This window comes from Chiloscyllium plagiosum, chromosome 2, assembly GCF_004010195.1.
Source record: "Chiloscyllium plagiosum isolate BGI_BamShark_2017 chromosome 2, ASM401019v2, whole genome shotgun sequence".
NCBI classification, from domain to species: domain Eukaryota; kingdom Metazoa; phylum Chordata; class Chondrichthyes; order Orectolobiformes; family Hemiscylliidae; genus Chiloscyllium; species Chiloscyllium plagiosum.
The window spans coordinates 120,261,450-120,287,662 of NC_057711.1; the positions used below are offsets into that span (position 1 = coordinate 120,261,450).

A 26,213-nucleotide genomic window follows, 5' to 3' on the forward strand; every position below is an offset into this window, starting at 1 on the left:
AGAAGTCAAGATCTAGCAGACTCATAAAACAATGTCTTGGTGAACGTACGGATTAACCCGGATAAAGGAATGGGTTCTAGTAGAACTATGCAGGTCTCTAAAATGCTGGTACTGAAGTTGCAGCAGTAGAAAAGAGCAGCTTGTCTTTCACAGGATGCTGGCAAATAGTATCACACAAAAACAAGTGTTTGAAGTTGGCACCCAGACAATAAATTATACAGATTTCAAGTTTTGATATGAGCTCCTTTCTGAATTTATATTAGTATATTCTGTGAGGCACTTAAGGATGTCCTGAAGTCACAAAAGATGCTATTGGAATTCAAGACCTTACTCAATTACCTCAGGTGTTAGCCTTGGTGAATCACCCTCAGTGAAGATTTATATTTTCCTAACACCTTTTAAATCCTTACAACCTTAATGTGTTTTACAGTCGGTCAAGTGCTTTTGGAATGTAGTTAATGTTGCAATATAGCAAGTGATTAAACCAGTTTATGCACAGCAAGCTTCCACTAACAGCAATGGGATAACAAAACGTTCATCGTGTTGCTACACATGTTGGTTGAGGAATAAATATTGGGTAGAACACCAAAGTGTTCCTCTGCTTTTCATCCATTGATGGCTGTAGTTCTTTAACATCCCTCACCTGACAGGGCAAAAAGATTTAACAGACAGAACTTCCAACAATGCACCTTTCTGCAACAAAGCGGGAACTGTCAGCCGAGGTTGTGCAGTCAAGCCTTTGGGATGGGACTTGAACATATTTTTCAATTTCTTTTACTATCTCTGAGCATGTCTCATACAAAATTCTCTCTTAACCCCAGGTTTGTTTGGGACATCTGATCTCTCTTCACTTCCATGTAAAATATACAACAACCCAACAGCATATTTTGCATTTCAGTGTGTGCACACATGGTAAAACAGCTTATAAATCTGACCCAGATACAAGGAGCAGGGACTTCAAGTATGAACGATCAGAGAAAATCAAACTGTTCTACAAAGAGCAGGGAAAGTTTAACAGAGTTTAATACTAGTGTTTAAAGATTATGAAAATGTTTTAATAAAATCAATAAGGAAATGTTGCATCAAGTGGCAAAAATGACCAGAAATCACAGATTTAAGCCACACAAACCAGAGAGGAAATCAAGAAGCATTTCTTTTATGCCATAAAGTTGTTGTGATTTGGAATGTACTGCTTGAAAGGGGGTGAAAGTAAATTCAAAAATACTTCCAAAACAGAATTTGATAAATATCTGAAAAGGAGAAAAAGAAATTGCAAGGTTATGGGATACGGCAGGCAGAGGGACTGTTTGTAAGTTCTGTCAAAGAGCCAGCAAAGGAACAATGGAGTAAATGGCCGCTCCTGCACTGTAACATTCCATGTGGATATAAGTTAGGAAAGCGATAAAACTTCTTTAATACAATACCGGTTTGATCAACAAATGCACAAATGAAGACATTCACTTTATACAGTCATTGATGTAAGTCACTTGTGTGCCTCGCCCTCAGTTTCCTGAGCTAACCAGCCTGACATCTCTGCCATGTGCTGTAGGTTGTTTTGTAACCTGACATAATCTCACCAGCTTGTCAAACCATTACAGAAGTACTGTCATCACTAAACATGCGTGATCACAGTTAATTACAATTCAGAGCAGAGAGCAGCAGCAAATGTTCATTAATTACAGGAAACACCTCATTTAAATTTTATGGAAATTTACACCATAACTTATTTTGTTCAATATGCAGATGCACCTACTAGAGAGGAGCAATATTTGATCTGTTGGGAAATAAGGCAGGGCAAGTGACTGAGGTGTCAGTGGTGGAACACTATGGGGCAAATGGTCTTAATTCTATTAGTTTTAAAATAGCTGTGGAAAAGGATAGAACTGATCAAGAAGTTAACGTTGGAGGGTGGCTATTTGCAGGTAAAGAGATGGTTGGGAAGTGAAAGGCCTTTAAGAATGAGATGAGAGTTCAGAGACAATATGTTCCTGTTAATGGTAAGGGCAAGGCTGGTAGGTGCAGGGAATGTTGGATGACTAGAGCAATTGAGGCTCAAGAGAAAAGGAGGTATTTATGAGGTCCAGACAGCTGGGATCAAGTGAATACTTCGAAGAGAAGAAGGGCTGTATGAGTATACTTTAGACGGAAATCAGGAGGGCAAAAAAAGGACATAAGCTAACTTTGACAATAGAATTGAGGAGAATCCAAAGAGATTCTGTAAATGCATTAGGGACAAAACAGCAATTAGGGAGAGAATAAGGCTCTTAAAGATCAACAAGGCCATCGATGTGTGGCACCATAGGAGATGGGTGAGATATTAGATGAGTATTTTTGGTCAGTATTTACTGTGGAGAAGGACATGGAAGGTAGAGAACTTGGGGAAATAAATTGCGATAGCTTGAAAAGTGTCCATATAATGGAAGAGGAGGTGCTCAAGGTCTTAAAACGCGTCAAGGTAGATAAATCCCCAGGACCTGATCAGGTGTTTCCCAGAATCTTGCGGGAAGCTAGGGAAGAGATTGCTAGGTCCCTTGCTGAGATATTTGTATCATTGATTGCCATGGGTAAGGCACTAGAACTCTGGAGTTTGGCTAATGTGCCATTATTATTTAAGAAAGGCTGTAAGGAAAAGTCAGAGAATGATATACTGGTGAGCCTTATGCCAGGAGCGAATAAGCTGTTGGAGGGGATTCTGAGGGATAGGATTTACACGTATTTGGAAAGACAAGTACTAATTATGGAGAGTCATCATGGCTTCGTACATGGGAAATTGTGTCTCACTAACGTGATTGAGCATTTTCAAGCACTGACAAAGAAGACTGATGAAGGCAGAGCAGTGGACATACTCTATATGGACTTCAGCAAAGCATTCAACAAGATTCCACATGGCAGACTGGTTAGTAAGGTTAGATCACATAGGATTCACGGGGAGCTAGCTAATTGGATACAAAATTGGGTTGAAGATAGTTGGTGTAGGGTGGTGGTGGAGGGATGTTTTTTGGACTGGAGGCCTGTGACCAGTAGTGTGCCACAAGGATCAGTGCTGGGTCCACTGCTTTTTATTTTATATATATAAATAAATGACGTGGATGTGGAGGCATGGTTAATAAGTTTGTAGATGACACCAGTGAAGTGCAGTGGACAGTGAAGACCATTAACTCCATAAACAATGGGACCTTGATCAGATGGGCCAATGGGCCAAGGAATCGCAGATGGAGTCTAATTCATGTAAGTTGGTGTTGCTGCACTTTGGAAAGGCAAACTAGCACAGGACATGTACAGTAAATGGTACTGCCCTATGGAGTGTTGCTAAATAAAGAGGCTGAGGGGTGCAAGTGTATAGTTCCTTGAGAGTGGAGTTGCAGTGAGACTGGATGGTGAAGACGATATTTGGCACACTTGCCTTGGGAAGTCATGTTGTGGCTTCACAGGACATTGGTGAGGTCATTTTTAGAATACTGCCCTTCTAAAGGAAGGATGTTGTTAAATTTGCAATAATACAGAAAAGATTTACAAAATGTTGCCAGAATTGGAGGGTTTGCACTTTTGGAAGAGGCGGAATAGGCTGCAGCTTTTTTCTCTGGAGTGGCTGAAACTGAGGGGTGACCTCAGGAGGTTTATAAAATAATGAGGGGCATGGAAAGGATAAATTGCCAATCTAGGGTGGGGGAATTTAAAACTAGAAGACATAGGTTTCAGGTGAGAGGGGAGAGATATACAAAGGAGCTGAGGGGCAGCGTTTTCACACAGAGGTGGTGCGTGTCTGGAAAGAGCTGCCAGAGGAAGTGGTAGATGTGAGTACAATTACAACATTTAAAAGACATCTGGATGGGTATATGAACAGGAAGGGTATAGAGGGATTTGGACTAAAAGCGACGAGGTCAGATTGGTATGTCTTGCCGGCGAGAATATGTTAGACTGCAGACTTTGTTTCCATGTTGTATAACTAGAACTCTGTGACTTCAGTGACTGAGAACATATACCACAATGGTTTCCTTGAATTAATTCAATAAATAACACTATTAAGATGTAACCCAGTTCAGAATTCATAAGAATACCAAGAACTTCTCTATCTTCCCTTGGAGAACTTACTTCTCTCATAAGATATTCCTCCTGTTGATTATAAATTGTTACCAGTCAGACAGAGATGGGCAACAGCACACTCCAGAAAAGTAAAGTAATAAAATCTCCTGCTCAAAGTCCTCAATTCTTTACAACAGTCACAGTCTAATTCCTATTGTTTACACTGCCAGTCACAATGCAGTGGTAGTTCTTTTGCCTCAGTGTTGCACAGTGATGGATTTAAGTCATACTCCGCAGACTGGGACAGAAAATTCAAGTTGAGGCTCTAAATGCGACACATAAATATGAATGCTGCACAGTCAGAGGATTGCATAGGAGTGCCACACCATCAGTGCTGAGGGAGTGGGCGGCACGGTGGCATGTGGGCAGCACGGTGGCACAGTGGTTAGCACTGCTGCCTCACAGCGCCTGAGACCCGGGTTCAATTCCCGCCTCAGGCAACTGACTGTGTGGAGTTTGCACATTCTCCCCGTGTCTGCGCGGGTTTCCTCCGGGTGCTCCGGTTTCCTCCCACAGTCCAAAGATGTGCAGAATCTAATCTAATCTAATCTAATCATCTCAGGGGCAGTTATCAGAATACACTGCACAGCTGGAGATGCCATTTTTTTGGAGAGCTTTTAAATCAATGTTCTGACTATCCTTTTGGACAGGCATAAAATATTCCATGACATTACCTGAAGGAGGGCAAAGAATTGTCTTCTGCTATCCTAACCAATAATCTCTCAACCAAAATCACACAAGCAGATTTTCCAGCCATTATCATATACCTGTTTGTTGGAGCATGTAATGCATAAATTGACCATCAGGTTTTCTACATTTTTGAAGTGTGGCTCACAATAATAAAGTATTTCATTGGGTGCAAAGCATTTTAGCATATCTTAAGTGATGACAGATGCTATAGAAATGAGTATCTTTTCCCCCCAATCAGAAACAGGCAATTCCCTCTCTCTAAGAAAGAGAGTGTTACCTCTGGAATATCTAACAGATGAAAGTGGATCATTGACCCAGTAGAAAAGAAAAGGAAGCTGCTGCTCTTCTCAAACTGAAGAAGGTTATTATTGAAGCGGAATCTGTCTCTCCTTTCATCAACTGTGACAGAAAGAAGAAAAGATAATTTTTTTAGATTGTAAGCAATGTAGATAGAATTCTGGAGTATGGGTTATTCCTTGAATATCATTGCACTCAATACAAAACACTCCTCTTCTACAGTACGCAATGTCAAATACTCCCTAGTACAAACCTTGGATTATTTTCTGTGATGTTGGATAGTTAGGTCTCAAATCTAGATCACCCCCTGAGATGTACTACATAAAACTATCGTCACAACTGACCCCAAATCACCTCTTACTGTGTGTAATATCAAACAAAACATTGCACACTGAAAAATATAATGCAATACAACTGTGATTTGTCACACAGCCAGATTTAGAAGTCATTTGGATGACTGAGAAAACTGCTTCAACATAATTTTGAATCATTTCAATCTTAGCAGAGGCCCGATTGGCTCACCAGCACCACTGGTGCTGGTGATAGTTATCACAATTAGTTGATAGTTATCACAATGCTGTTGATGGGAGTGTACTGTGTGTCAATTGGTTGCCAGTGACTACACTTCAAAATTATTTCATTGGCTGTAAGACAATTTGGGGGATTCTGAGAACAAAACCAGGTCTTTCTCTTTTTTTGTTAAATACTAACTGGCAATCAGAACTCTCCCTCTTGGAAGTTCTATTTCATGGCCTCCAATTGCCCGAATCCCACAGTCCCGCTATTGATCACCCAAGCTATCCATTCTATGATTTCCCCATAACAAATCTAAAAGTAAACAGACTCTAAGTTGCTCAAATAGATGATTCTTAAATATCAGCCAAATTTTGCCAATGTCCAATTTTTTTTTTACAACTAATATACCGAGCTATTCAAAGAACATTTTAAAGAGTCGATTTTCTTTCTGCATTCTGCTTGCTGCAGAAATTGCATATGAACAAAAGCCATTCAGCCCCCAAGCAATGTGGTACCATTCAATTAGATGGCTGATCTGCATCTCAAATCTTTCATATTCTTAGGCAATAAAAATCTAAGTCACAATTTTGAAATGTTTAATTGATTCAACCCCCTCCCCAATTTACAACCACCACACCCCATGCATTTGTTAGGGGCAGAGAGCTCTAGACTTCCACGGACTTGTGTGAAGAAGTGCTTTCTGAAATCATCCCCAAATAGCCTGGCTTGAACCCAGTTGATCTGAACGTTTCCAACAGAAAATGCTGTTTTTCTTGATCCAGAAAGGTAGATTTATATTTCTAAAGTGTCTTTCACAACTTCAAGATGTCACATCACACAAATAGCCAAAGTACTTAAGAAGCAAAGTAATTATTATAATAAAAACTGAAAGAACTGCAGATGCTGTAAATCCAAAACAAAAACAGAAGCTGCTGGAAAAGCACAGCAGGTTTGGCAGCATCTGTGAAGAGAAATCAAAGTTAACGCTTTGGGTGCAGTGACCCTTCCTCAAAACTGAGGACCCAAAACATTAACTTTGATTTCTCTTCACAGATGCTGCCAAACCTGCTGAGGTTTGCCAGTAACTTCTGTTTTTAGTTCATAATTATTGTAAAGTCGATAATAAGAAGCCAATATGTGCAGATCTATCTCCAACGAATAGAAATGTGATAATGGCCACGTAGTCTGTTTTCCATGATGTTAACTGAGAGACAAGCATTGGCCAGAGTAACTCTCCTGACCTTGTTTAAAAACTGTATAACAAAAATCTTTTACATTCACCTAGAATGACAGATGATACATCGGCTTCAAGCCTGACCAAAAAGAGCAGCACCTTCTACATTGCAGCAGTCCCTCAGGAGAGCACGAGGGTGTCACAGAGACGTTTGTGCTCATGTCTTTCTGGATGGTGCTTGCACCCACAACCATCTGATTCAGAGGCAAGAGTGCTGCTCATTGAGGCATAACTGTCACATTAGCATTCTATCACACCTCTCAGAAGCTAAGACCAGAATTTGTAATGTGACTGGTACTCAATGAGGGAGCTGCACTGCTACAATGATGGAGCTGCAAATGCTCACCAAAAGACCGACATCACCAGTGTACTGTCTATTTAATGTGGAGCAGATATGACATGACATGAGTAGAATCCTTCTCCTTTTAGCAGCTGATGTTTTAATAGCCTTTGAATTCAAACAATCAAAAAATAAAAGGCAAATGACCCCTTAACAATAACAGTCTGTGGAACAATTACTGTGGCCACAGGGTCTAGTGCGCACGCCATATTTTGCAGGTTGCTCATAAAATAGGTTCTGCTTCACAGTCAATTGGTCATTAAGTTTATGACCCCATAAACCTTTTCATCATAATTGTGAGGAAGTCAGAACATGATTTTTTTTAAATGCTCCAAAAAAGGTACAAGAAGTTAAGTGATTATATGTGACAGACATTAATGTGTCTTAATAAATGCCTGGCAGAAATTTAATTTCAGGAGTTTATCATTTTGACTGAGGAAATTTTAAATACTTACAAACACAGAAATGATTTTAGTTCTGAAAGGGAGGATATCTTTTCCACATCACCTCAAAATTATAAATGATCACATTTATTGCAAAAGATTAGAAGCTGTGTGGTGTGCTCACTTATTTCAACATCAGAAATAAGATTTTCTATTAACAATTTGACCAAAATAAGAATGCACTTCAGATATCTACTCCCATATGTTCTGTAATCAGCAGCTCACAATATCAATTCTGACTAATTTCTGGCAATAATTATCAACTGAATAATAATTAATAGCATTCATATAGAATAGCATCTCAAAACACTCATGTTGAAAAAGCAAGAGTAGAAAGTGGACGCTGAACCAGAAGAGAAATTTTTAAAATGTTGGTTGGAAGAGTGGCGTTTTATGAATGGAGTTCAACTGTGAGGGAGTGGAGACGTAGAGTAAATGGCAGCATTTGAGGCAAAAGGACTGAAGGTATGATCGCCAATATGGAAACTAACAAGAAGGCAAGGCAGAAGTTGATAGGAGGGTCAATAATCCAAGGCCACAAATGTAAGATCATTAAAGAAACATAGAGGAAATAAAGATAATTCATTTTTAATGGAGTAAATTGTCATAATCTTACATGTGCTGCCTGAAAGGTAGTGAAAACAAATTCTAAAAGGAAATTGGATGAATCCTTGAAAGGGAGAAAATTACTGTGTTATAGGGAATGATAAAAATGTAGTTGGAGTGAATGGATAAATCTTGAACAGAGACCACACAGACATGATGGGCCAAATGGCTTCTTTCCCTGCCTGTGATGCTAGAGATAACTGAAAGACACACAATGATGTAAACATCTCTCTTGATAACATTAATGCTTAATTGGCAATAGTAGATACCTTTTTAATAGACATAATAACAGCAGTGGGCCCTAGAATACAGACAAGAGATAAAAACAAGATTGTTTGCACCTAAGAAGCTGCATTATTATTTCATTGTTGTTCTGATTTAAAAGGGCACTGTCACCTCAGCAGGATCATTCTCAAGGGCTCAAGTTTTCAAATGATTTGCATTGAAAAAATGTAGCAATAGAGTGCTTTTGCATGAAGGAAAAAAAATACATGGGCTAGATTTTTGCTACAAAAGGTGGATAATTAGAGCACAGAAATCAACATTCCACATTTGCCTTAGTCTTACCAGACCACAGGGGTGCTCTCTGATTAGAGAGGGATGGTTGGTGGTGATTTAACCTGAGGGTCACCAGATCTTAGGCAAGGGAAGAGGTTGAGAGGGAGAACCACCCATGGTAACGTCAGCTGGTGCAGGAATTGAACCCATGCTGTTAGCATCACCATACATCATAAACCAACTATCCAGCCAACTGAGCTAAACCTTGCCAGCTTTGGATTCTTCTCTGGGGTGAGAATCACATTTCCCTTAACCTACCATTAAAAAATCTGAAACAGATGCAGGTAGAGGAGGACATAACTCCTCAGAATCAAACTCTTTGCCATTTTGATACTTGCAAAATGGGTTAAATGTTGACCTCAACAAATACACATTGGTGAATTGAATAATTTCTTCAATAACCATCCCATTCTACACATACACAAGATACATGTATTACATTACAATCTCAATAGCCACATGCATGAAGAAAGCCGTGCGATAATGTGAAACCTTGGCACGTTCGGCAGTTGTCAGCATGTACTGAGCCGGTGTCCATTCTCCCAACAACATCCAAATGACATTCCCCTAATCCATGCAGCCCCACATTGTAGAGACATCAAGCCTTGCGTGTTGGTTTTGCTCAACTAACAATATGGCTCACTGAGACAGGACTACCATTTTCAAACAAAGTTGGGCCACAACAAGTTGTAATTCTGAATTCACCTCAATTCACATGTTCCAAAAGCCAGGTTTGCTGTGACTCATTGTTTTTAAATCAGCATCAGCAACTTATAATGGAGAGGGAGAGCTTCCCTTAAATTGTACACTACCACAGGTTATTGCAATTGCTCAATAAATTCCCAACAGAAAGTTAGGTGTGGTACATAACCATGTAGTAATGAGACTTTCAAGCTTTGGAAAAGGAGAATATGTTTCTACAATGCTGTTAAACCTCTGTGTCCCAGAAATAGAATATTGTAAACAGTTGAATCTCATTCCTGTGTATCAAAAATTGTTGAGTTTTTTTTTAATCTTGATTTTCCTTTTTTTAAAAAAAAAACCTCTTTCCTAAACTAATACTTCATTCTGGATCCTTATTTATCTGCCGGTGCGAGTTGCCACTAATCAATCTTGCTTTCAATGATTCCTCTTTCTTTCTCACTCGTTAAATTTCTTGGGTTCAAGTTGTTCACAGAAATCCCCAAATGCCACACATGGTTCTTGTGCGCCATTATCATCTCCCACTCCCATCAAGGTAAAGGGCCGAAGGGGGTCAGAAAATCTAACACGGTATGTCCCGAGCTGACCCACTCCAGGAAATTTTGGACTAGGAAATTCTCATATTTTGCTTGTGGTTAAACAAAATAATGTTTTTTATATTAAAAAAAACTATTTGCACATTAGTTAAGCATTGTGGCTACACGTAAAGTTAGTTATCTTCCTATCCAGGTAACTGGCCAAATCCATGCTGGATACGTGAAAAATGTCATCCCAGGGCATATTGACTGGCTGCCTCCCATGGCCGAATAGCTGGCGGTCAGGTGAAAAATGCGACCCTGGGGAAGAGGTGGTAAGAAGAGCAGGGAAGGGAAAGGAAGGGGTCGGAGGATTGGAAATCGCAATGAAAATTTGGGAGCGAGAAAATGCAGCAAATTAAGAATCCAAACAGCGTCCCTTACTGAACAAAAAAAACTTACTGAAGCTGGTGTTTCATTTACACAGAACGACAGAGAACGACACTACAGCAACACGCTTTAAGGCAAAAAAAAATGTATTTTGCAAAATACAATTTGGGGCACAATTTCATTGAAACTGTTTCACTGCAAACTGACGCAGTTCACAACACATCCATGTCTCGTCAATCCATGTTAAAACTTTCTGCCCCAAAGCCAACATTTATCTATCGAGTAAGCCCCTTATTTATTCAACAATGCATCTAATAAATAATTGAACGTTACTCATTTAAGCAGAGCTCTTAAAATGCTTCATATACTTTTTCAATTTCGCTATCGTATTGCCTTCTTTCCAAAGAGGGTGAGTGAGAGAGAGAGAGTGAGAGAGAGAAAGGGAGAGAAAAAGAGAAGGAATGAGGGAGTATTCCGGTAACATACAGTACCATGAGCTGCAGAGGCCTCCCAGACAGTTGTACACAGTTAACAGATCACTCGCGGCCTGTAGCAGACTGCAAAAACAGCTTTAGGCTTTCTGGCATTTTGACAAACAGGCAACTCTGCTCCACTCTGGCACATTCCTTCTCCCTACCTCCCAGCCCCTTGCATGCAGATCGTCATATTTCCTTCAACAGTTAATTGTCTCAACTGCGAGATTTTAAACAGCCACTGTTAAGCAATGTGAAATCCTCCTAAAGTGACTGTCACAGCAAATCAGTCTCTTGCACCAGTGGTAACATTTTCCAAGGAAGTATTCTGCTGGCAGTTCCTGAACTGTCTTCCCCCCACCTCCCCTTCGTCCCTCGAGAACTGAGCGCACTTGTGGCAATAAAACATTCATGCGACTTGGAATCTTAACACAATGCCATTTCCCTAGTTTAACCTGAATGGAATGCAGTAAGTCACAACAGACTACATCATCCTGCTATCAAACATTGCCAAGGAACCTCTGCACTGTGCTCATTCAGACCAGAAGAGCAACTCGCAGGAATACCAGCGAGAAAGCATTCCTTCCTCCATTGACCTCCCGGAGCTACAGTGAGCTGCTTTCTCTGAACTCTGCTCTGCTTCAGGATTGTGACAGGGTTGTGATATATGTGTCACTTACACACAGACTTCATTACTGCAGACAGAAGTTATGAGTCGCGACAGTTCAGAGTGACCAGACTTTAGAACAAGCTGTTGTAGGAAACTACTGTCCGAGTTCCTTTCCAGTTATTGTATTAACTCTTCAGGCACCCATTCTCTGTTACTGTTTGTTGTCAATATTTTCCATCATTTTCTGCTCTGAGTGTTCTCCATAGCCTCACATGTTACATCAAGTCAGAAATAAACTAAATGTAGTCACTGAAACCAGGAAGGGTGGAACACCCAAAACATTACATCAAATAAAGACAAAAAGTAAAGTTCTAAATGGACTTAAATTCAGCAGAATAAGGTGGAGAGGTCAGCATGTAGATAAACACACAAGCATCAGAAAACACACACAGATGCATATGCACAGAATAGCCAAACATCCATGTAACAGGTACAAATCTACAATTCGTTCACATGTATTCTTTTACATGAGATTCCAGATTCCAAGTGTTTATTCCAAATATGAATTATGTCCTATCAGCCATGCCGTACTCTCTGGGGGTTGCAAGAGAAAGTGGAACTTCATTTCAGTGGATAATATAGAGTGTTACAAGGATGCAAAGCACCAGACCTAGATTCAGCTTGCTAGGGGATAGGTTCATTTGAGAGTTGTCCAGAATTGTATCGGGTGGGATTGCCCAGTTCAAAGCGGAATATGATCTTATCTTCCAAACACAGTCCACAACCATCGCCTACCTTCCATTCAGACAGCAACCATCCCATTACTGTGAGCCCATAAGAGGAAAGTTCTGTGAAAGATTACAGGGAAAGGCATGGGCTAATTGGCTAGAGCTTTCTCAAAGCCAGCACAAATGGACCAAATGACCTCATTCTGTGCTGTACAGTTTTATGATACAGATGCCTCTTGATGAAAGACAGGAGAATGCTTCACTTTAACTGTAATTAGTAACATGTTTCCACAAACCTACATTTATGAAATGTGCATTTTCAAAGGAAAAAAAGTGGGAATTCTCTCAAGTGTTTTTGTTAAAACACCAATGCCAGACAGTAACTGGTAAAATTAAACCCACTCTACGGTCAGATGAGAGTTTTAACAAAGCCAGTCTGTCCTGTCCAGAAAACAAAGTAGCTGTCATCTATCCATGAAGAGACTTCAGAAATACAAACTGAAGAGTAATGAGAATTTTAAAAAAAACTGTTGGTGTTTCGATTCTTTAAAGGCGAGATATGAAAAAAGGAATGGTGATTAAAATTTTTTCTAAAAAGTAAGTTCATTTTTTCAACTGGACCGCGTGGAAAGATTTGACAATGTATCTTAACTTTCACCGAGAGCAAGTGAAACCACATAGCTCCAAGCATGATGCAAGTGATTGATCCATTCAATATCAAAATATCTCTTCCCCTGTTTCATCACAGTTTCATCCTCACTCTCTCACCTGGCTAGATTTGGACTGGTGAGAGGTCGCAGTTCGTTGAAGATGTCAATAAAGTCCATTGCAACTCCACCAAAAATGGCTGTTCAAAGGCATAGTAGCTGAAAGCATGATTACCAATTGTGCAATAATTAAAATCCAGGATAGTTAAGAAGTCAAAATTAGAGGAGTGCACAGCTGGAGTAGATTTCAAGGAGAGGCAAGCTATAGAAAGATTTGAAAACAAGATGAGAATTGTACTCATAATGAATTGCTTAACTGGAAGCCTATATAGATCAGCAAGCTGAAGGGTAACAGGTGAACCTGTAGTATCCAAAAGGTTCAAGTCCTTCCTGCGTAGGTAGAGTGTTTCATAACGTGCCCAAAATAATTTTTAAAATAACCACACTACAAAGTAGCTGTTTTCATAGAATTATCTTAGAATCCCTACAGTGCAGATAGAGGCCATTCAGCCCATAGAGACTGCACTGACCCTCTGAAAAGCATCCCACTCGATAAGCTAGCCTGCTCATCCGTGGACATTACAGAGCAATTTAGCATGGTCAATCTACCTAACCTGCATATCTTTGAACCCTGGGAGGAAATCAGAGCACCCACTGGAAACCCACATAGACACAGGTAGAACGTGCAAACTCCACATAGACAGGAGCCCAAAGCTGAAATCAAACCCAGGACCCTGGCTGTGTGAGGCAGCAGTGCTAACTACTGTGCCACCTGTGTTTTGGATAAGGCAATTGTGGCATGGTGGTTGTATCCCTATCTGCAGGCCAGAAGGTCTGGGTTGAAGTCCCACTAACCTGGGAGGTGTCATAACAAATGTGAATATGTTGATTATAAATACGTGCTAAAATTAATACAGGAACTATGACAAGATAAACAGTAAGGGGCACTCGAGGCAACAGGAAGGGAATGGGAAGGGAAACCATTGCACGTGATGTACCATTTGTGATTAGATTGGAAAGAAGGAAATCCCATCTAGTTGGACAACAAAGGAGTCTCGTTGGAGAAGAATGATGTTGTTAACCCTGTCAAAAGTTGTAAACAGACCAAGAAGGAGGAGAAGCGATAGTTTCTCTTTTTGACAGTGACAGAGGGTGCCATGTGTGACTAATATGTTGTCATTAATGAATTGAATATGTACTTCAGGAACATTCAAGAGGTTGCTAAAAGTGAGGAACTCACGATCACCTAGCGTGGTTGAGATAAATAATGGAGATACATTTAAGGAGAAGCTAAATATGTACATGAGGAATGAAAAACTGAAGGCTATTGCAACGATTGAGATTAAGTCAAGGTGGGATGAAGTTCATGTGGAGCATAAATATGTTGGCTAAACAATTGATGTTAATTCAAATCCGGTATTCATCACAAAGTGTGCTCTGGAGGTAAACTGCTCACCAGTGAGAAATACCAAATAGAAGCTGAGAAACAGAGTATGCACGAGTCCTTTCTCACCTGGTTTTCCTTCCATTTGGAGGGAAAGGTTTGGTGGCTAATAGTAAAGTGGAAAAACAGATATGAAATAGGACTAGAAGAGAAAGTGCTAAAATACTTACAAAAAAAAACACATCCAGTGTTTAGCCGATACCAGTTTCTAGCTTGCAGGCCAAGGATTCTGATAGAAACATCATTCACTTTGTTCATATGTGCCTCTCACACCTTTCTAATATTCAGCAGAGATAATTATATTGTCAAAAACATTTCAAAATACACAATTACGGAATTACGAAAATTTATATTACTTGATGTGTTTCATGTTTAGTAAAGCGAGAGTGTCATTGTTGAGAAATAGAATTTGTATCCAATCAAGTTTAGTTTGGATTTGAATGTGTTCCCAGAGGTATAATCAGTGCAGTACTTCTATGCTATTCAATCTTCCAATTACTAAGTTACAAAATAAAAATATGACTTTCATTATAAAAGTCACAATTCACTGGGATGACGACAGACTTTCAAGAAAGGATATTTGGCTTGAGCTGATGAACAATGAGCTTTTGGATGTTTTTGGAACTTGTTTTGGTGCCTCTGCTGTACAAGTTCACAAGGTGTTTTAAAGGCATGCAGCAATGCTAACACAATCTTACTGAAATTCAGGCTGATGGCCTGCTTATTTAGGAAATTTTAAGTTCAGATCAAACATCAATCATCCCATGTAGGTTGGATAAAGGCAGAAATTTATGGTGATAATACAATGCCAATAAACGCATTGATAATGTCCTAGGGAGTGTTGATGAACAAAGGGACCTTGGAGTGCAGGTTCATAGTTCCCTCAAAGTGGAGTCGCAGATAGATAGAATAGTGAAGAAGGCATTTGGTTTGCTTTCCTTTATTGGTCAGAGCATTGGGTAGAGAAGTTGGGAGGTCATATTGTGACTGCACAAGACATTGGTAAAGCCACTTTTGGAATATTGCATGCAATTCTGCTCTCCCTCCAATCGGAAGAATGTTGTGAAACTTGAAAGAGTTCAGAAAAGATTTACAATGATGTTGCCAGGGTTGGAGGGTTTGAACTATAGGATGAGGTTGAACAAGCTGGGGCTGATTTCCTCAAGCTTTAGAGACTGAGGGGTGACCTTACAGAGGTTCATAAAATCATGAGAAGCATGAATAGGGTAAATAGACAAGGTCTTTTTTCCTGGGAATCAGGAGTCCAGAACTAGAGGGCATAGGTTTAGGGTGAGAGGGGAAAAATTTCAAAGGGAACTAAGGGGCAACTTTTTCACACAGAGGGTGGTGAGTGTATGGAATGAGCTGCCAGAGGAAATGGTGGAGACTAGTACATTTGCAACATTTAAAAAGCATCTGAATGGGTATATAAATAGGAAAGGCTTAAAGGGATATGGGCCAAATGCTGGCAAATGGGACTAGATTAGGTTAGGATATCTGGTCCGCATGGATGAATTGGACCGAAGGGTCGGTTTCCGTGCTGTACGTCTCGATGACTCGATATAAATGTAACTCTTAATTGTTGGAGAAAATGGTATCTGCCAAAATGGAACTGAGGCAGAAAAGAGAGAAAGTGAAATGAGAAAAAAACAACTTTTTTAAAAATACTATTTAAAATTAAGTTTAATAGAATGAGACCCACAATTGCAAAATTTAATTTTCAGGGCCAGAGAGGTTACTTGATAATAATGATAATGATAATAACAATAAAGAATGTCAAAAATTCATTGCATCTGAATGTAACAGCCCTCCTTCTGAAATCCTTAGTGGTTAAATACCACAAATCCACAGAAGTTATGCATTTAAGTGTTGAATCTATTGAAGAGTTATTGTTATAGTGGAATCTGTAAAGAAACAGGTCAACTTGGACAGGAACATCCAGATTCCCACACTTAACAGCACATGTACAGACCCCAGAGGTTAATGTTAATTATCTCTAAAACAATGGCAAATTCTGATAACCTTACCATTATTTAGAAAACAAACTCCAGGCCTCACAATGCAAAATATAATATGTACACTTTTATCAATGAGAGTCTCTGGTTGCACTTTGACAAAATCTAGCTTCGACTTAGTTAATAATTGCTATTACTGCCAAGTATGTTGAATTGTGAACAAAACAAACATGGTTTTACAGAGGAGCCTCGATTACCTGACATTCAATTATCCAAATTTTGGATTATATGGACAAGATTGCAAGGTCCCAACCCTTGGCTAAACTGTGATATTCAACATTCGATTATCCGAACATTCGATTATTCAAACAAAATACTCCCCACCCGTGTCATTCGGATAAATCGAGGTTCTTCTGTTCACAGAAATGAGCACAACATGCTAAAAGTGAGATGTTTATGCACAAAACATAAATTTTGGCATATTGGCTTAGTGATGAGATAGTGCTTTTGTATGTTCTGGATAATTTAGTGTCCATATCAACAAAAGACTCTGAAACAAGTTTACTAATTGTTTTCTGCACTGTCAACATTGTGAATCACTGTAGTATTAAAATCAAGAAGCAGCCAATAAGTTCCTGCTGATTTTTCACAGATGAGTATTTTTGACAGAAAGAGAGGCAGTCTCAACTCTACCTGCTCTGCCCCATGCCAGCAGAGGATTGCTCATGGGTCTCAGAGTTGGTTTGTTGATAACATTATAAAAAGTTCCACTTTAGCCCATTGCACATAGATAAGTTGCTTATTTCACGGACAAATACAACCAGAAATTGTCTATTCATGATTATTTTAATTGTCTACATTAGCACATACAATTAACATCTTGAATTTATATAGTACCTTTAAACATTTTAAGACACTTTAAAGGAGCATTAGCAGACATTATGACAATAAGCCATATAGGGAGATACGTAAATTATTTTTTCAGGGAAATCTGATGGTCACTCATCAGGCCAGTATTTGTCGCTCAACTCAAATGCCCTTGGACTAAGTGGCTTGCTTACCAATCCAGAGGACAGATAAGGGCTCAATCAAATTTCTGTGAAACTGGAATCACATGGAGGCCACACTAGGGAAGGATTGTTTCCTTATAGAAAAATTAGTGAAACAGATGGGTTTTCGCAGTGACTAATGATAATTTCATCATCATTTCTGAGGCGAGCTGTCAATTTCAAGTCTTTATTCAGTAAATTTAAATTCACAAACTCACATGGTGGAATTTGAATCGGTGTTCCTTGAACATTAGCTTAAACTGCAAGTAAATTTGCTCGCTGAGCTCATAGGTTCATTTTCAGACGTTTCGTCACCATACTAGGTAACATTGTCAGTGAGCCTCCAGTGAAGCACTGGTGTTAGTGACCTGCGTTCTATTTATGTGCATTGGATTCCTTGGGTTGGTGATGTCAATTCCAGTGATGATGTCATTTCCTGTTCTTTTCCTCAGACAGTGGTAAATGGAGTCCAAGTCAATGTGTTTGTTGAAAGAGTTCTGGTTGGAATGCCATGATTCTAGGAATTCTTGTGCATGTCTCTTGTGCATGTCTCTTGCCTGAGGATGGATATGTTGTCCCCATCGAAGTAGTGTCCTTTCTCATCTGTCTGTAAGGACAAACAAGCAGACAAACACATCCAGAAACACTAGGCACTCTCCCCTACATCAAAGACATCTCAGAAATGACTGCCAGACTACTCAGACCTCTTGGCATCATGGTAGCCCACAAATCCAACAACACAGTAAAACAGCAGCTAATGCACTTGAAAGACCCCATACATACAAGAAGCAAAACTAATGTCATTTACAAACCACCTTGCAACACTGTAAAAAACACCACATTGGACAAACAGGCAGAAAACTAGCCACCAGGATACATGAACATCAACTAGCCACAAAAAGACATGACCCACTCTCACTAGTGTCCTTACATACAGATGAGGAAGGACACCACTTTGACTGGGACAACACATCCATCCTAGGGCAGCCAAACAGAGTTATGCATGAGAATTCCTAGAAGCATGGCATTCCATCAGAACTCTATCAACAAACACATCAACTTGGACCCCATTTACCACCATCTGAGGAAAGGAACAGGAAATGACATCATCACTGGAACAAACATCACCAACCCAAGTAAACCTAAACATATAATTAGAAAGCGTGTCACTGACACCAATGCTTCACCGGAGGCTCACTGATGATGTTACCTACTATAGTGACGAAATGTCTCAAAATAAACCTTCCAGCTCAGCGAGCAAAATTACATTCAGAACCTCAACCTAAGCAACAAATCTTCTCAAAACTCATTAGCTTAATCATCTAGATTATCTGTCCTGTGATATTAACAGTACGCGACCATCTCTCCTGAATATTGGGTCAAGTGATCCAAAGCTTTGTCAAAGAGGATGGTTTATAAGAAGCATTCGAAGAAGGAAGAACAGGTAGAGCGGTTCCGAGGGGGAATTCTGGAGTTTATGGCTGAAGGCACCAATGGAATGGTGAAGAAAATCAGGGAGGTGCAAGAGAAACAAGATTGGAGTAAGCCAGACATTTTAGAGGTTCAAAGAATGGATTTTAAGGGTGAAATACCAAGGAATGGAGTAAGTGCAATTGGATAAAAAAAGAAAATTGACCAAAATTGACTGACTCCTTATATACAAGCTGATTCATGCAAAATATCTCCTATGCATGACCAACATCTCACTTGGTGAAGGCTATTGTTATTTAATGAGTGCAATGAAAATGCCTTTTTTCCCCCCACACAAGAAGGGTCTTCAACTAAGAAATTAATGAACAATGATAATGTTACTTGTTGAGGAACACAGAATTGCGGGCTCATTCCCAACATATTATAATGTAAGAACCTTATATTACTGTCACGAAGCAAGGTCACATACGGCAAAGAGCCTCCTCTGTATATTACAACTGAAGGTCTTGCATCAATTAACAGATAAATTGACTTCATATATTTTTATTACCACTGATGCATCAACAAATAATATGAGAGACAGGATAATGCAGGTCACTGCATAAAATTCCAATGATTGCCGACTTTAGTGTAATTACACACAACAACTCTCAATAGTTCATCAACGGTTGATGCATCCATCCTTTGCAAAACTGACAACTGTTACACCCCCAGTAAAGGTGGGATGGCTGTTGGAGTTCTCTCATTCGGGGGCAACATGGTCTCTTAGGATTTGCAGCCATCAATACTGATGATATGTAAAAGCTTGGCCCCATCTGTCATGGCCGGTCAATGTTTCAGCTCCTAAAAAATGCAACAACTACAACATAATTCCAGTACCACAAGCCCCAATAAACCCTTCTGCACAGGAGCTGAATACAATTTGTTTTCCATCAAGCTTCAACTCTATCGCAACAAAATCATAAACTACAACCAGGCTCCTCTACACACTAAGCTGTTCTATTGCTTCACTTCAGAACATACAAATTATTAGTGAAACATCTGGCTGCCAGCTGAGTGACATGGTTTTTAAAACTGCTTAGAGAACCCAACCAGAGTAGCATGTCCATATTTCCATTCCTCCCTGATACCCAAGCTATAAAGTAGCATGTTCAGTAGGTGCCTGCTCCCTAATTTTATGTTGTGCATATTATCCCCCCATGCTCCACAATCCTCACCTCATACAAGTATCAAAAATAATTAAGCAGACAATAGTAATTTCTATCTGCAAATTCACACCACCTGATCATGTGACATTGTCTCAATTATCTGCTGGTTGCATACCATCTGTTGTTCAAGATGCGGAGGTGCCAGTGTTGGACTGGGGTGGAAAAGGTCGAAATTCACACAACGAGGTTACAGGCCAAGAGATTTATTTGAAATCATAAGCTTTCAGAGCGCTGCCCCTTCATCAGGTGAAGTGAAGACAGCACCTAGACACAGACATTTTAACCAGAAAGATCAAAAGATGATAGAAATACTATGAGTGGAATGTTAACAGGCCAAATAATAGGTCTCTTCAGGTGATCAAAGAGTGTCAGATGGTGCAAGTTTCGACAGCTGAATAACAAGTGAAGGGATGATCCATAATCCGATTAATTGAGGCAGAGAGATAATTGCAAAAATGTTAAAAAAAGGTGGTGCTGAGACAAACCAAATGACTGGAATAACATGCTAGTTATAAGAGTCGCACACCAAAGGTCAAAACCAAAGTAACAAGGAATCCAAAACTGTACAAACTAATTAGAGAGATCATAAGTTATTAAGGGGATGGTGCAAAACAGGACAGTAAGGAAGATTTTATAGAACAATGTGTTGGGGTCAAATGTAGTATGATGTGCACCTACGATCACTATTGAGGCTGCGTTCATGCGTACGGAACTTGGCTATCAGATCCTGTTCAGCTATTCTACGTTGTTGTGTATCATGAAGGCCATGTTGGAGGATGCGTACCCAAAGGTTAAATGTTGAGTGTCCTTGACCGCTGAAATGTTCCCCAACTGGGAGGGAGCATTCCTGTCTGGCGATTGTTGCTCGGCATCCATTCATCTATTGTCTTAGTGATTGTATGGTTCTGGATGTAGGTTTGCTTACTGAGATGGAAGGTTCATTTTCAGATGTTTAATTACTCTGCAAGGTAAACATCTTCAGTGGGCCTCCACGCGAAGCACTGTATATGATTCCTGCTTTCTATTTATATGTTTGGGTTTCTTTGGGTTAGTGATGTCATTTCCTGTCATGATGTCATTTCCTGTTCTTTTTCTCAAAAGGGGTGGTAGATGGAGTCTAACTTGATGTGTTTGTTGAAAGAGTTCCAGTTGGAATGCCATGCTTCTAGGAATTCTCGTGCGTGTCTCTGTTTGGCTTATCCTAAGATGGATGTGTTATCCCATTCGAAGTGGTGTCCTTCATTATCTGTATGTAAGGATACTAGTGAGAGAGGGCCATGTCATTTTGTGGCTAGTTGGTGTTCATGTATCCTAGTGGCTAGTTTTGCATGGTCTCACCAATATACTATGCCTCCGGGGCACCCTTGCCTGCAGCATATGAGGTACATTGGCCGAATCATACGAGTACCTGTCGTGCATGCGGTGGGTGGTATTCCCACGTGTGATGGTAGTATTAATGTCGATGATCCGGCATGTCTCACAGTACTTACCATGCCAGGGTTGTGTGGTGTTGTGGTTGATGTTGTCCTGAAGACTGGGTAGCTTGACAGGACTTCCAACCAATGCTATACATCAGATACATCAATGACATTTTCTTCCTTTGGATTTCTGGTGAGGAATCACTGAAACAACTACACAACGATATCGACAAGGTTCATCCCACCATCAGACTTGCCATGGACTACTCTTCAGAACCTGTGTTATTCCTGGGTACAGGGTAGACACCTCAGCATCTCACTCTACCACAAGTCCATGAATAATCTCATGATGCTGCACCTCTCTAGCTTTTGTTTGAAAACATTTTTAGTTAAAAAAAGATTTGAGGTTTTTTAACAAAATTAATACAAAATAGCATATCCACTTTACAAAATAATAACACCACCAATATAAAATTAAGAAAACTAACTACTAATCTATTCTACAAACTACCAAAAGACAAAATAAAATATAGGAAAAAGATTCGATATATATTAAAACAAAGACCACAGTATCGTACATTACTAACAATTGCCAAAACAACCGAATAAATAAATACACATTCAAAATAAAATTATATCAAGTCATAACAAAACCCCTATTTATACGGGATTCTTCCGCCCGGATGCTCCTGAACCAACAAACACCATCCTCACGGCTAGGCAAAGACCCTAAACAGTATGGCTGATACATCTGCATTGGTGTAGTTCAAAAAGGGCTGCCATGTTCTATGAAATAAGTAAGTTTTTTGATGCACCATATTCGTAAGGAAGTCCAGGGGGATATATTCCATAACTATCCTATGCCAATTCAAAAGTCTTGGGTATCCAAAAGTCCCCCAGCTTACGAAAATGCTTTTCCTCGCACAAAAGAAAAGGATAGTGAATAGTTTCTTCCCACATACATCTAGAGGAAGGAAATTTGGAAAACTCAAAAGAAGAGACACTAGGTCCAACCCAACCTCCGTTCCCAAAATCTTTTCTAAGACATTCGCTACACTGTCCCAATATCTACGAATCTTATGGCATGTCCACAAACTATAAGTGAGAGTACCAACTTCTACTTTACATTTAGGGCACATTGGGGATGCTCCTGCCTTGAACTTTGCAAGTTGCTCTGGTGCCATATGAGCCCGATGAAGTATTTTCAATTGGATAGCCTGAGTTCTACTACAGATAGAGGAGATTTTGCTGGCATTTTCCCAGATATCGTTCCACATCTCTAAGGAGATTTCCATCCCTAATTCTTGATTCCTGGTTTTATATAACCATTCCATGTCCTTTGATACTTTATTACCTAGCAAGTGGTAAAGAGTACTGACCAAGGGCACACACATCAGCTGAAGCACTCTCCTTTCCATATCTGATTTGTATGGATTAGGCATCAATGTGGTCATTTTTGTATGAAGTCTTGTACTTGAAAATATAGGAAAAGGTCCTTGTTAGGCAACCCGAACTCCTGACGCAACTGTTCGAAGGACATCATGACCTCCCCATCAAACAGATCTCCCAAACAGGAGATACCTCTGGACTCCCAAATTTTAAATCCAGCATCAGTCAGGCCTGGCTGAATTTCCCGACGTTCCCACTATATGCGTAAAAGGGGAGGTTTTTTGTAAATTACTCTCATCCTGTCACATCATCCTCCAAGCGTTGATTGTATTTAATACAATTGGATTTTTACAGTGATCCATAATAACTCTCACCTTATCCATAAATAATAGATTGGTGAGGGGACATTTTGCTTGGGAAGCCTCAATATACAACCAGATTGACTGTGGGTCACTGGACACGCAATCAGCCACATATCACAATAGAGAACTCAGTTGGTACTTCCTGAAACCCAGAAAATCCAGGCCTCCCCTTACTTGTGGCAGCTGCAATTTATCTAATTTAATAAAGGGCCATCTATGACTCCAAATAAAGGAGCCGAGCTGAGCCAACCATAGAGCTTATGCAGCGCCCATCTCAGCAACATCAAACAGAGCATTCTTATAGTGTTTAATAGGCGAGGTAGAATATTCATCTTAACCAAAGCTATTCTTCCCAGGACATTGGGAGACCTTCCCAGTGTTGGAGGTCCTGCCTTATTTTCTCTAATAAGTGTGTATAATTAGCTTTATATAGCTGACTAAATATCGGGGTAATAAAAATACCTAAATAAACATCCCAAACATGTTAAAGAAGCCATCCCCTCTGGACAATTCCTACGCATACAAACAAAAATACACATTTCAAAAGTTTTTGTAATCATCTCCCTGCCTCTTTTAGTCAGATTACAGATTATTCCTTTACTTGTTATTCAGCTGTTAACATTTTACTCACACCATCTGACACTCTTGATTACCTGCAGAGACCTATTATTCAGCGTGTCGACGCTCCACTTGCACCATTTCTATGACTATTTGATCTCTCAGGTTATAAAATTTATGTCTGGATGGTCTTTCCATTTCACCTGATGAAGTGGCAACACTCCAAAATCTTATGATTTCAAATAAACCTGTTGGACTACAGCCTGGTGTCATGTCACTTTTGACTTTATTCATTGTTCAAAAGACCACTCACAAAGCATCGGAGAGAGCTTTCAAAGGGTAATCTTAAAAGATTTATGCATCTTCACGGTGACATAAACATCTTTCTACAAAAGAAATTAACACCTCCCAGGTAAGAAAAATCAGTGCCGAGGAGCACATAATGTTGGCACCCATGGCCAAGAACAAGCGCCATAAATCAGGAATATATGCTGATAAAGGTGGAAGATGCAATCATTCAAGTGCAAATATGGCCAAAGTCTGCTTATTGAGTCAGCAGCAGTATTCTGTAGAGCAATCCAATTGGTCCCATTCCCCTGCTTTATACTAGTCACCCTGTAAACTTTATTTAACCCTCAAGTGCAAATTTCATTTCATTTTTGAAACTTACTCAACCTCCACCACCTTTGTAGACAGCAAAAAAAAGTGTTCACTCAACATTGGGTTCAGAAACTGAAATAGGAAAAACATTTAAGGGGAAGCAAAAGAGGAAATTAGGAAGCTATGAGGCAGCATGAAAAAATATAATGGTTCACATGGAGGGTTAGAGTCAATAAATCACAGAGATGGGATTATTTAGATAGGACATTAAAGTAGGCTTGGGGCATTACCTGATGAAGTGTGGAAACACCAGCACTAGAGAAAACCATTGAAAATAAAACTATATATAAGAAGTTGTTGGGAACTTAAACATAGAAAACTACCAGTTAACCTTATCCTGGAAAATCCCACTCTGCACCAATAGTTGTGGAAAAGGTCCCCTCAGTACCAGGGACAATATTGCCAAAAGATATTTTGTTCATATTTTTACATCTGTCGGACAAAAGAAGACACATTTCATCTTGACCTCAGAAATTCTCCCAAAACTGGACCATTGGGACTTTCCTCACTTCCCGTTACTGAGGAAGATTGGTTGTTCTATGTCAGGCCGTATCAAATTGTGGACATGTAAGGAATGAATTAAAGTCATGGAGTCATAGAGACATATAGCACAGAAACAGACTCTTCAGTGCAACCCATCCATGCCGACCAGATATCCCAATCCAATCTAGTCCCAATCGAAATCACTCAAAAGTCAGTTCCTGTATGGCTTTCTCGATCAGCAAAAGAAAACTGTTTCATGGAGCCTTTTGAGTTGTAATTATTATCTCAAGTTCCAAAATAATTAAATGACATTCCCATGTGACACAGAATACCCAATAACAGTTATCTTATGGATTGAAAGGCTCAAACTTTTTCATGGCCTAGCACACTGCCCACTAATGATCCAGTGGTGTCCAATAGCTAACAGAATCTTAGCCCGATATTAATCACACATTGGCTCTGCCATGTGAGAGTGTTCTACAAAAGGCATCAAAGCCCACATAACATCTGAATGTGATTAAAGAGATGAGGGAGCGAGCCATGAGTATCAGGTTTGCACTCATATATCACATCTTCAATTCACTTCACAGCCAATCTCTTCTCAAGTCCTCAGCCTGTTTGCAGGAGAAAAGTGTTCAAGTGGTCTTCAACACTTATCACAGACAGGCCAAGGGAAACCCCATGGAAATTACCCATCAGATATTCTTTAGCATCACAAGTTTAACATCTAACATTATCTATCCACCAGTAAAGGATTTTAAAAGCAGCAATGCAACAATGACTACAATTTAAAATAAAAACACTTGGTAGTAATGTACTTTGAGACATCTGAAGGTCACAGAGGTATGGAATATGACAGCACAAAAACAGACCCTTCAGCCTTTCATGGTTGTGCTGCTCATCAAGTGCCTATTTATTCTCATCCTATCTCCCGGCACTTGGCTCATAGCCTTTCATCTATGGCTCTTCAAGTATTCATCTATATACTTCTTAAAGGTTGTGATGGTTTCCATCTCTACTTCTTCTCAGGTAATGAATTCTTGAAAGGCACTGTACAAAAGCAAGTCTTTTATGATCTTTTAGCTGTGTTATGCAATGTTCCCAAGCAGTATTTGTCTTAAGTGTTCTGTCACCTCTGTCTCTTGATTTAGCGCCACTTCTTCAATGCCTAATGAAAGCATCTAGATAGAAAACAAGCAGTGTACACTTGCAGGTGCAACTTGTGAGCTGCTTAAAATAAGGATGTGTTGATGATGTTCAAAGAATCCCTACAGTGTGGAAACAGGTCACTCAGCCCAACAAGTCCACACCAACCCTCCGACGAATAACCCAGCTTGACTCACTCCCCTACCCTATTATCCTAT

General features: G+C 39.7%; 1 protein-coding gene across 10 annotated transcripts in view; it reads right to left on the reverse strand.

The window, feature by feature from the left end:
* Positions 1-26,213, reverse strand: part of bnc2 (basonuclin 2) — a 519,175-nt gene that overhangs the window by 284,090 nt on the left and 208,872 nt on the right. Inside the window, exon 1 of one of the 10 annotated variants that reach the window (XM_043717642.1) lies at positions 10,866-10,994. The exons of the other annotated variants lie outside the window; for them this stretch is intronic. Within the exon in view, the coding sequence (XP_043573577.1) occupies positions 10,866-10,868 (3 nt within the window). The 5' untranslated portion in view covers positions 10,869-10,994. Of the gene's footprint in view, positions 1-10,865; positions 10,995-26,213 lie in introns of those variants that run through there. 10 annotated transcript variants of the gene reach the window in all.